The following is a 12,671-nucleotide window of genomic DNA, read 5'->3' as shown; positions in this document are numbered from 1 at the left end:
GCCCAGGCAGTGGCGGGGGAAAGCGGGGCGGTCTCCGCTGAAGGGCGCGGGGGAGGCGGCGGCGGCGGCTCCATCTTCCCCGGGCGCGGGGAAGGGCCGCGGCGCGGCGGCGGGCGGCGGCTACTGGCGGGAGGGCTGCCTGCAAAGTGAGCTCATCCAGTTCCACCTCAGGAAGGGGCTGGCGGCGGCCGCCCAGATGCAAACCAAGGGCAGCAACCACAGCAGCAGCAGCCCTTCCTCCTCCTCCTCCTGCACGGCGGCCGCCGCCCCGGCCGAGCCTCCCCTGGCCGCCTCCCCTTCCTCTTCCTCCTCCTCCTCCTCGCCCTCCGCCATGGCGGCGGCGGCCGGGGCCGAGGGGCTGCGGCAGGGCGAGGCGGGCGGCGCCGAGGGCGCCCTGAGCCCGCAGCAGCAGCACGAGGAGCTGCAGGAGGAGATGGAGAAGCTGCGCGAGGAGAACGAGAGCCTCAAGGTGAGCGGCCGTTGGGGCGGCGGTTGGGGGCCTCGGAGCCGTTGGGGCGGCGGTTGGGGCCGTTGGGGCGGCGGTTGGGGCCGTTGGGTGGGGCTAGGGGCCCCTGCGGCGCCGCCAGGGGCCGGGGCCGGGAGGGTTGGGGGCGAGGGGCAGGAGGACCCGGCCGGGCCGGGGTCTCTCCCCTCTGTAGTGAGGGGGCCCTGCCCTGTCTCCCGCTTCCCTGGCACCGGCCGTGCGGGAGGCACAAGATGGCCCTGCCGTGGGGTGTGCGGGCAGCAGTGCGTTCCCCCCTGCGTATGCTGAGCCCTGCCATGATTACCCATGTCCTCGTGGGGAAGAGGGCCTGTCCTCGAGCTCCGTTTTGGCCTCTTTCCCCTGTGCTTGGCTTCCCTGACGTTTCCTTTTTTGTCATTTTTCAACCCACCTGTTGCACCCCGTCTTACTTGCCCCGGTGTCAGAATGAGATCGATGAACTGAGGACCGAGATGGACGAGATGAGGGACAGCTTCTTCGAGGAGGATGCTTGTCAGCTGCAAGAAATGCGCCACGAGCTGGAGCGAGCCAACAAAAACTGCCGGATCCTCCAGTACCGGCTGCGCAAGGCCGAGCGCAAGAGGCTCCGCTACGCGCAGACCGGCGAGATCGACGGCGAGCTCTTGCGCAGCATGGAGCAGGACCTCAAGGTACAGGAGGGAGCGCGTGCCAGGGAGAGGGATGCCGGGAGGGAGAGACGCGACCGAACTCGCTGGTCTTCAGKGACTCAGGCATTTCCAGCCTGTAAAACCACTGTAAAACGTGCRGTTACTACAGCATGGGGGATAGCAGTGGCCCAAACTTACCTTAGTAATAGACTTAAAAGCTTTCCAGTAAGCAGCCCTGTGGTAAGGTTTTATGAGTACGTTATTCACAGGTTTAGTCCAAGCAGCTTTTATTCAGTTAGTGTACAAGAAGTGATACAAATGTGGATTAAGATCTGGAGGTTTGGGAACTGTTASGATGAACACACGACATACGCCACCACCGTCACGTTGAACCAACCTCTCTGAGCTGTCCCGCTGATTCTTAGGGGATTACAATGCACCTTGGTCACATTTCAGCACTGTATTTGCAAATTGAGTGTTTGCAAAGTGACGACATGAAACCCTGGCTGTTGATGTCAGTGGAAAAGCTGCAGTTGTCTTCAGTAAAGCCAGAGTTTTCCTTATCTACCTAAAATTATAAGCGCAGCCCACAGAATTTTAGTGTGTTCTTGGTACCCAGTCTGCAACTTCTGAATGAACCAAAGCGTATAGTTTAGCCCATAGAAGAGTTTCAGTCTTTGTTCAAAGGTTGCTGTTGGTAAAGTATCACAATCTACATTCCACATTGCTCCATTTACAGGAAAAAAAAAAAAAAAAAACTTGTGTTAGATGGAAGTTGTTTAACTTCCATCCACTACATCTTGTTAAGGCATTTCCTACCCAATCACTTTGAATCACCTACTGAATCACTTTGCACTTTTTGTCAGTTGAAAAGTCTCCCAGACATTTCACAGTGGAAATGCAGACCTCAGTGTAGCCAAATTGAGCTTATAGGCCACACTTCTTTTGTGGCCTATATATAYGTATGTCTTCAACTATTTGCCTATAATCACTTGGCTGGCTTCTCTTGATTACAGTTAAAAATACTAATTTAATAGAGGATTATGAACAAGGTCATTTTTAAGCTTCTTTTTGATAACTAGTATAGTTTGCAAGTCTGTTATTTCTAGACGTGTTTTTCAGATTTGAATTATCATTTCTGAAAAGTTTCCAGCTTGTCTTCATTCTTGTCAGGTGTGGACATCAGGCTAGGATACATTATTCCAATAATTTTCTCCAGTAATTCTCCAGTAATTTTAATGCCATCTAGAATGTTATTTTCCTCACCTGTATTTCTATTTAATATTCTGTTTCTGTGCATATTCAAAAATCACATTTGCTCTTTTAGCTATGGCCGTTCTCCAAGTTGAGCACTTCACATGACTCTTGACTAAACGTTTACTTTCTGGTCAGAAAAAAGTAGTGGAAAAAGCTTTTCCAGAGATAAGATAGAATTTCTGATCAAAACAAGAGACATCTTGCACATTTAAAATGGTGCTCAGGTGAATAGCTGAGACATTCAGCTTTGCAAACAGAATTTGAACATGAACCTACGTGTCCCAAGAGAATATTATGCTTCTGACCTATGGAACTGGTTTCTTTGTTTTTTCAGTGCTACTTTGTATTAATGATTAATACAAAGTTCTCAACGCACTGAGGAACTGGGAACTAGGGAAGAAATTGATTCTGTGGTGAGGTGCTCACCTGCCATGTTACCTGCAAATGTTATTTCAAGGCCCAGGTTGAACCAGATAAAGGCGTCACTTTAATTAGCGTTTGTAACTGGTCTGCCTAATAAGCAGGTAACTATTTTGAAAAGGAGTAGCCTTCTTGTAAAATCTTCCTCCAGATCAAGATTGTGTTCTACTTTGGAGTAGGAAGAATATCAAATGCCAATTTCTGCCAAATGGAATTCCTCTTTTAAATTGACTACAACTGTCTCTCATGTGCAGTTCTTTGCAGTATTCACGAGTCCTTTCCAAGGAATTTCTATTCAAAGTTTCATGGTCTGTTTTACAAGGGAGTGCAATCCCTTAGAGATATAATCTTGCATACGTCCGTATTATCTTGCATAAGTGAGCCCTTCTCCCATGRGATCTAGTTTGCTGTGTAGTATTTGTCTTTATAATTGTGACTCTACCATTTTTTTGCCGAAAATGATTTTACTCTCCCTTTATAATCATTGGTAGAGACTACATTTGTGCTTCAGACTCGGTTTTGAGTGCATAACCATGGTGGATAAGCACAATTTAAAGACAAGTACAGGAAAAGACATCAAGATATAGCCCTCCGACTTGAGGTGATTCTCAGCTCATCGCGCAGTCTCCCTGGAGCATGGTTATCATTGAAATTCCTCTCCACGCGCGGTTTCTGTTGGGCAGTTTTTGTCTGGAGTGCGTGTGCGGTGGGGGAGGTTCCTGGCTGATCTTGTGCTAGCGCTGCAGTGTGGTGCCGGCAACGCGCACACTGTGCTGCTTGTTGGGAGGGTGAGTCACGGGCTGCTGCTGTTTGCTGGTAGATCGGATTGTTCTAGATTGCTCGCTTGCAATTATTAGATTTTCTTTAGATTTTCTTCAGTGTGTCAGAGGAAGTTCTTAAAAAAATGACTGTCATATTGAAAGCCATAAACGATAGCTCTCTGAGGTCCCCTAGCTAATGATAAAAATGATGAATTATACTTTCCAGTGTTCTAAAAAAGTGACAAGTTAGGCTTTTCAAACCATGTATGTGAAAATCACCATCATAACAATGGCTAGTGCATATTTGACTAATTTTAATGTATAACTATAATTTTGGTGGTTTCGGAAAACACAGTGCAAGCGGCTCGAATGGTGATATTCTCATTAACTTACTTACACAAGGAAAGGGAATTAGACCTTGGCATCTGCCTTTTAACTCTGTTCCTGTGAAAATGCTTTTCAAAATATAGAACAAAAATGTCCATCTTCATTTAAAAATATTGCACACTATTTGGGTGAATAAAAAGCTCAGTAGAAAGGTTTGATTGTATTTTACTCTTCAAAATAATCAATACTAGTAAATGTTAGGTGTTGGTGTATAACCATGCCTGAGGGAGAGGGACACTAGCAGACAGAACTAAAAACGTGTCCCAATTGCTTGTAGCCCTATACAATGAGGTAGAGGAGGTAGAGCAGGCCTAGGGAAGATGGACCCTGCTTTTGTTGATGCTTCTACATCTTATGTTTTTGAAGGCTGGCTTCCTCAGTGCATTGATAACTGTGAACGGGCAAAGCTTGAGAGAAAATACCTGCTTCRTTGCCTCCAAAAATAAGGAAGATGCTATTTCGCTGTTGACATAAAGATACCTGAGAAAGCGCTTAGTGGTTTGGTGTCTAATGTACTTTTCAATGAAGTCCGTAAGAAGAATATAAAATATTTTGTGGAAATTGGCTTTAATTTTGAATCATTTAGAATTCTGCCTGTGAATATAATTGTTTAACTGTTTTCTTATATACTGCTTTCATAAAAACTTTTAATAATTACCTTCAAATGGTTGCTTAGACACTTAGTACTGTAGCAGTAATTATTTTTCTTTTTCTTTTGAAATGATATACTGCTTAGGTTGCAAAAGATGTATCGGTGAGACTTCATCATGAGCTAGAAAACGTGGAAGAAAAACGTACCGTGACAGAAGATGAAAATGAAAAATTAAGACAGCAGCTTATAGAAGTTGAAATTGCAAAACAGGCACTACAGAATGAACTGGAAAAAATGAAAGAGGTTAGTGTTAATATTTGCTTTTACATAAGATGTTTGAAGTTCTCAAATTCTTATTCTATCTTCCTATAGCTTGTTATTTTCTTACAACTTGTCCTTTAACAAAATATGGCAGATAAAGGTAGAAAGTAGAGTGGTACAGTACAGCTTGGTTATTGGGAAGCTGAGAGAAAAAAAAAAAAAACAGAAAAAAACTGTATTTCCTAAAAGAATGAGAAAACAAAATGTGGTTTTGTTTTCCCTGGGTAAGAAGGGAAATGTGGAATTGGGATTAACAGAGTGCAGAGGCTTTGAGACATGATGCTTGTATAAGATGAGTGGAAAAAGAATGCTGGAGGGAGTTAGAGGTATCTAATCTTGAAAATAATGTTCCCTGTGTGTTTTTGCAAGGAGCTTTGTTTTTCTCTTCTAACTGTTATTGGTTACCAATGGACATGCTGAAGACTGGGGATCTAACCACCTCCTCATGTTGTTCTAATAAGTTCTTCTGGAGTATTGGAGAGTGAGCGACTCTACACAGCCTTTCAGTCTAAGCATAATTGTATATGCAATTCAATTTTACAATTACTCCATTTGCCAGCACACAGATAAAGAYACTGTCCCATCAAGTAATCAGAAAATGTCTTCAGCAGTAAGAGCATGGCAGACATAATAAAGGAAGCCTTAAAAAGACAATGCACCAACTAACAGTGAATTCTCAAAACAGATATATAAACAACTCTTGCTTCAATGAATGTAATTTGCTTTAATTTTTAGCAATATTCCCTGGTAGGAAGAAGTCCCTCATTTACTTTGATCTTGTACAAATCAGAAGAAATGTATTCCGGTTGTTAAGAAGGTTAGGAGATTTTCAGCTGTGTGACAGGTTAGATTATCTTTGCACCATTGCAAAGGGCTTACTTAAAGTGAGGTAGAATTAAAAATACTCATATTCTTTTTACAAGAAATGAGTTTTGGACATGTTAGTAGAGGATAACCAGGTGTTTATTGCTGCCTTGTACTATTTTTCCAGATAATTGCAGATTTTAAAAGGGCATGAAATTAAGAGCCTTCTTCAGCTTCCCCTTCCTCTGCATGGGAAATTTTCTCTTCTGTTTTCTTTCTGGTTTTCATCATCAAACGCCTCTGCCTTCTGTTGCCATGGCCATCTTCTTTGCCAGATCATGATCTTTCTGCAATTATCCTTGTAACTTGTTTATAGACTTGGCTGTACTCCAGATATCCCTTTATTCCTTTGCATTTAGACTCTATGGCCTGGTAGATTCTTGTAGATTACTGTTTCTGAATGTTATGCACCTGAGCTGTGGCAGGTTGTGCCACAGTTAGCTTCTTTTACCTTGCTACTTGGGTCTTTGTGATAAAAATAAGTGTAGTGGCAATTTAATACCTTAGGCTCTGTGGGAATTATATACCTGCAGGAAATTAGCCCAATAAATAGAATTTCTCATCTCAGTCATCTGTGATGGCTTTTCCTTATCCTGAGTCTACGCATGCTAGAGTTCAGCCTTTGCCGAACTGTGATTCTGCTGTTCTCTATTGCACTGCTTTCTTTAGCTTAAGTGCTTGCCACTTTTTATCCTTGCACTTGTTGTCAATGGAAGGATACTTGGTACTTCAGAGGACAGTAAAACATGTTTAAGCCAAGGCTGAGTCTTATCCAATAAAAGAAGGAGCACTAGCTGGAGGAAGTTGGAGCGTCATCAAGGAAATGCATGTCATAAAATAAGTTTCAAGTGAAGGCAAATTACTATGGACTTTGTAAACATGCCATGACTTAAAAGATCCACTGGATGTATTCTGGTGAAGAATACTAATTCTTATGAGTTTGAAATTTAGGATCTGTGAAGAAGCTATGAAAATATTAACGTAAAACAATGTTGAAAACAACCGCAAACAGTTTGAAGTTCATTRGAATTCTTCTGTGACAAATATCTTTTTTTTTTTTTTTTTAAAGAGGGGTATCCTTGTCTTAAATACCATTACAACCATGAAACAATGATAATTTTCCCTTTGCTTGTTAATTATTTCCATTGAGTTCATTGTTCTACCTCCCTTTCTGATTTCAGTGCACTCACCTTAACTAATGGAACCTTCTCCTTAAGTTTTACTSAGCATAAACAGGCCTGCAGAGTGCAGACATTTTGTCTGAATTTTGATCATAACTTTTATTGACCTTATAGTTAATGATAGAATTAATCAACCAAAGTCAATAAAGATTTTCTGATTATGTTATAGCACAATAACAGTGCTTGCCATATGTATAACTGATTTCTGTCCTTTTATGTCATCATGTTGTGCAAAACCACAACCCTAATTTTATGCATTGGCTGTCAGAAGCTTCCCATTCTTTATTAAATCTATTTATTTGTAGCTGCCTTGGGAAATTTGGTCTCCTTTTATGATGAACAGCATGAGACAGCAGAGAACGTTTAAAAGATGTACTAGMAATGTTGGAGAGAGAAGCAGCATTTTATGTCAGGTAGCCTCTAGAGCATGGTCAGAGCCAAAATTCTCTTTGCAGATGTTCTCTACTGTTCTAGAAAAGATGTGGGTAGACTTAACTGCAAATATTTAAAAGATAAATGCTGGCAGATATGTTTGTGTAGAGACAGATCTCCAGTGCCCCACTGAACCTTTGGGTGGATAGACTTGTGAGTGTATGTATCTATTAATACAGAGAGGTAGCTGGTATTTCCTTTCTCAGTTTGGCACTTTTGAGAAAGAGACATTATGAGATATTATTGCCTGGCAAATGGAAGTTAGTATTGCTGATGTCAKCTGAACCTTGCAAGCATCCAGAATTTGTATTCCAAGTATTCCAGGTATTCCAGCAAAGTGTATGTTTTCTGTCAGTTACTCTTCCAGGCAGTCTCGTTTAACTCCTCTGCAGCTATTTCATTTAGCAGTGAATAGATCCACATATCCTGCAGATATCCGTGTGGAAACACCAGATTTTTCATCTGCACTCTCAATTCTCATTTTTTTTTTTTGTAGCAACTGCTGTTGATTAACACTTTATTATTATTAATTGCAGTGCTTGCTTGGAATCTGAAAGCAAACTAGGGAAATAACTAGCTACATACTGTTTTTCTATATATATAAAAAAAAACTGTTAATGAGTTGGGTTGGGAATGAACCCATTCGTTATGCTCATTAGCTTGTTTTTAATTTTACACTCTTTCTAAGGCAGCAAAGACACTGTTCAAAGCTACAACTGTACTGCTGCTATTGAAATCTGACAAAGGCTTAGTAATTCAAAAAGACTGTAATGATTTGTCAAAGCCTAGCTAACTCTTGTAGAGTTTTTCATTCTAATAGCATGAAACAAGAATTCATTCAAATGCTCTAGCTGTGCTGGAAATGCCCAGTTATCCACGGTTTAGATGGTTGGGTGTGAGAGAGGTGAAATAGGTAGAGAATAGGACARATGTACTGGACCCTGGACTTCAGGTATCCTCACTGCAATGCAGATAGGTAGTCGCAGGAGGTGCTTTCAGAGACGGATTTACGGATAGGAATCTATGGATTGCTCTGCTAGTACTCCAAGCTGGCCAGATGCAAAACAGCTTAGTTCTTATAGCCCCATTAGGATGATGTTATACTTGGACTAATATATAGTAATGTCTATATGGCATGCAGATGGGATTTTTATCTTGTGTCCAGTTACTTCAGAAATGAGGCAGAGGAATTTATATTTCCCTACATATGTCCCTACGTATGTTGTCTTTTTCTTGGAATGGATCCTCTCTGCCAATGAGTCTATGCTATACACTACATGAAAGCAGAGCAAAAGTGCCAGACTAGGGAACTGGGCACCTGACTCAGAGGGAGGAACCTGAATTCTATTCCTGGTTTTGATACTAACCTGCTGTGAGACCGCAAAAAAAGTAATTCTAGTTCTCTCCTCTTACAACCTTTGTTTACTCTGTTTATATAGTCTGTGGGCTACAGATTAGCTYTCTTCACATCTCTGAGTGCCTGCTTAGAAATTAGGAGGATAGCTGGAAATCTGAAAACAAAAGCTACAGTGGGAGAGCTGCGAAAAGGACTGGTGTGGGATGACTCAGACCCAGCCCCTTGTTCAGCAACAGCAGTGAATAATCTGGTGTCAGTCTGTTTATGTCTTATCCCACTATGTCTTCTCAATGAAGATCCAGTATCTCTCCTTTCTCATAGACCTTTGTCTTCCTAAGCTCTTTCTCCTGCCACTTCATCACAATCATTTCGTTCCATTCTTCCGACTATGGAGTAGTAGTTCCTTCACCTATGCATGGAGTCTCAGATTTTCCTGGTTCTCTTTGGGTMTTGTAGTACTTCTGGTACCTGGTGCCAGTGGTACCATTCTTTTCATCTCTCCATCTCTTTGTCAGTGTCTGACCTTCTCTCTGGATTTCAAGCCCCTTAGTTCATTTACCTCATACTCACTGCCAGTGAGTTATCCCTWTTTCTTAGTCAACAGTTTTTCTCATTTATGAACCTAGTCCCTTTTCTCCTATTCTTCTTACTCATCCTCATTCAAAACAGTCAGCTGCTTTGGTTTGTTCTGTTCCTTTCCTTATTTCCCAGTATAACTTTTTAATTTCTGCATCTGGACTGGGAACAGTGTAAGATCACTCATTGTAGGAGGGAACAGTGGCTATATGACTATAAGCACACGAGAAAATTATCTCTGGTTCCAATTACTGGCTTTAACCTTTCCTAGACCGAAATGGAACGACTCGGCAGGAACAATCAGGCTTTGCTTTCTATACTGGAGTCAGAAAATGCTGTATCAGTTGGGAGTGAATGTGCAGATAGGTCAATAACCGGGAAATGGGATATAACACTTTGTAAATATAGAATTTTCAGCAAATTTAACTGGTAAACTCCAAGAAATAACTATCTGGCTATGTATAGAAATGTGAGTTTTCTGAARGGTTATAATTTTCCCATTCATATTTTGAGACAATTAGAAAAGCATGTATATGTCTGATACAAACACAAAATTCCTTCTCCAGAGCACAAGCATACTGGAACTTCTCAAAGAACGCTTGCTGCAATCTTTAATATCAGCAAAACAAGATACGCTCTTCTTGAAGAGCTAAATCATTTTGCTGAAATTTTCCCATGTATTAACCACCTTGATGCTGAGACACGTGTTTAGTATGTAAATCTCAGTCCCAACATCTAGAAGGTGATAAAGTTGTGAGAAACTGGAAACAGGTCTCAAAGTTAGTGTTTTGCAGCATTCTCATTAGATAGGGCAACCACATCATACAACAATTACTACACCTTTTGGTGCCTCCAGAAATGAAACTTGCTGTCACAGACTCACTAGTTAAAAAGTGTCTTAGGTTAATTGCAGGTAGATGCTTTCATAACTGAGGAAGAGTTGTATATATTCCTGCTGTCAAATGTTGTAAAAACTTTAAGATACAGAACAAGAAATGCATGGYTTGTATAGATCACTGAGAGATCACTGCTCTAAGCTGGAATGAAYGGGATGGTAGCTTTTAGTATCTAATTGAAAGCCTCATTGATTTTGTGTGATAAGCTAACTTCTTGCTGTTAGTTTTTGGGAGTGTACATTGTTCCCATAAGATGGCAATGCATCTGTTTTTTAAATAATAATGAATTTAGAAATCTCTTCCTGATTTTTTTTCTCATACTATTTTTTAATATTCTGTGCACAGAGATTATCAGGAATTTTTACACAGTTGGAGGATGTTCAGCAAAAGTGTGAGTGGAAGAACTAGCTACCTGTTAGCTGGTGTTACAGAATGTTAATCAACACCTATACTGTCAACAGTAAACCTAGTTGGTTGGTTTGTTTATTCTTATCCTGCCTTTTTTTTTTTTTTTTTTTTCTCTCCTCCAGATAGATTTGTTTATCAGAAGAGATTAATTATTTAGGTTGGAAGTTCATTTGGTCCAAACCCCTACGCAAAGCAGGACCAGCTTAGGTCAGGTTCCTGAAAACTTTGAGTATCTCCAAGATAGCAGATTCCAGTATTCGATCATTCTTGTTGTAAAATGTTTTACCTAATACCTAATCAGACTTTCCCGTGTTGCATTCATGCCAATTACTTTTTATCCTGTCCTTATACATCTCTGAGAGGAAGAGATTTCTCAATTTCTTCTGTACCTTTCCATTAGCTAGCCAAAGACAGCAATTAAATCTGCTCTGAGTCTTTTCCTCTTAAGAATGAACTAAGAACCTGTCCTTGCATTTCTTGTCCTTCAGCCTCCTAATTATCTAGGTGGTCCCCAGTATGACAGTGCCTTCAGATACAGTTTCGCAAATGCTGAACGGAGGAGAAAAATCTCTTATCTTGACCAACTGTTTACATTAATAAAGTCCAATATGCAGTTAGCATTAAGTGCTGAAAAGGCACATTACTGACTCATGTTCAGCGTGTTTTCTATGAGGATTCCCAGCCTGGTTCTTTTTTGCAGAGTTGCTTTCTATCCAGTGGACATCTAATATGTACTGCTGTGTTCTGCTGTATTGGTTTACTCCATCCCCCTTGTCAGACTTTGCATTTCTCTTTGAGGAACTTCATGAGGTTACTGCCAGTCCCTTTCTCTAGCACTTCAGGTTCCCTCTGAATAGCAACCCAGTTGATTCTCTGAATGTTACCTGTCTGCCCCTCATCCATTCAATCTTGTATCACCTGTGAATTGCTGATATACACTGTATCCTGTGTCCAGGTCCTTAACAGAGATGTGAAGCAGCAATAATCCATGAGGGACAATTCTAGGAACTGGYCACCAATCTGACTGTTTCCTGGTGATTACAATCACTAGAGCTTGGCAGCCCAAGTGCCCTATAAAGGGACTTTATCGTCCTGTTTTCCAAACTATAGTTTATCAGTTGACTATAAAAATACTATGGGATGCTTTCTTGAAGGTRGAGCCAAGGAGAACACTATGCACTCCTCTCCTCTATGCATAGAGCCAATCATCTTATCATAGAAGGCTGTGAGATTGATCAGTCACAATTTGATCCTGATAAATTAATTCTGGCAATTCCTAGTCTTCATCTTGTCTGTCATATGCCAGGACATGGCTTTCAGGAGGATKTGCTCTATAATCTCTCCAAGGTCTACAATGAAACTGATTGAATGGTAGTTCCCCCCATCTGTCTTCTTGCCGTTTTGGACATTTACCTTTTTCAGTCATCAGGAGCCCCTCCTGGTCACCATCACCTTTCTAAGGTCGTAGAGAATGGGCTTGCAGTGACTTCAGCCAGCCCCTGCAGTACCTTGTGTGGCATCCTGTCTCATCCATGGACTCATGGATGTCTGCTTTGCTCAAGTAATTTTCATCTACTGTGGAGAATACTTCACACTTTCAGATTTTCCTAGTAGGCCAAGGGATTTGGGAAGCCTGAGAATAAACAAGTTTTCCCTGAGAATTAATCTGCTTTTCTGGTCTTTTTGCCTGTCAGGGTACTCCCTCATGAGTCCTTGCCAGTTAGATCTATGAAAGCTGTTCAAAATCTGCTTTTGCCATCTCTCTTGCTTGATTTGCTCAGCCTTTAAGCTCCTCTATCTCATGTTACTGCTGTCAATGGTACTATCAGCCTTCACATCCCTGACCTATTCTTCCTTATTCCTTCCTTATTCATAAGCACTCCATCAGAGTGCCTTCCACAGTTACTTAATCAYGTGGTGTCAAGGAATTGCCTTCCTCACATGGCGGAATTTATGTGGCTTCTTCTAGCTGTCTTCATCTATTTTGCCTTCTTCATGGGGTATCTGCAGCAGACACCCAAAATGATGTCGCCCATGCTTGTCTGTCTTCTGATCCTTGCCGGTAAGCTTGCAACTGGCCCATAAGGCAAATCTCCGATCATTTGAGCA

The 12,671-nt window shown here is 41.6% G+C and overlaps 1 protein-coding gene across 2 annotated transcripts in view; it reads left to right on the top strand.

Annotated features, from left to right (window-relative positions):
* The first annotated feature begins 196 nt into the window (after positions 1-196).
* The window catches only part of SOGA3 (SOGA family member 3), a 27,746-nt gene continuing 15,271 nt past the window's right edge, over positions 197-12,671 (top strand). The window contains exons 1-3 of one of the 2 annotated variants that reach the window (XM_026044050.1): positions 197-469; positions 928-1,152; positions 4,672-4,830. In XM_026044050.1, the coding sequence (XP_025899835.1) occupies positions 197-469; positions 928-1,152; positions 4,672-4,830 (657 nt within the window). The remainder of the gene's footprint in view (positions 470-927; positions 1,153-4,671; positions 4,831-12,671) is intronic. The other variant, XM_026044051.1, reaches the window with a different exon arrangement.

Source organism: Nothoprocta perdicaria, unplaced genomic scaffold (genome assembly GCF_003342845.1).
Source record: "Nothoprocta perdicaria isolate Ctin4 unplaced genomic scaffold, notPer1 scaffold_349, whole genome shotgun sequence".
Taxonomy (NCBI): domain Eukaryota; kingdom Metazoa; phylum Chordata; class Aves; order Tinamiformes; family Tinamidae; genus Nothoprocta; species Nothoprocta perdicaria.
The sequence above is the reverse complement of the archived record's forward strand: the minus strand, read 5'-3'. Positions and strand labels throughout refer to the sequence as shown.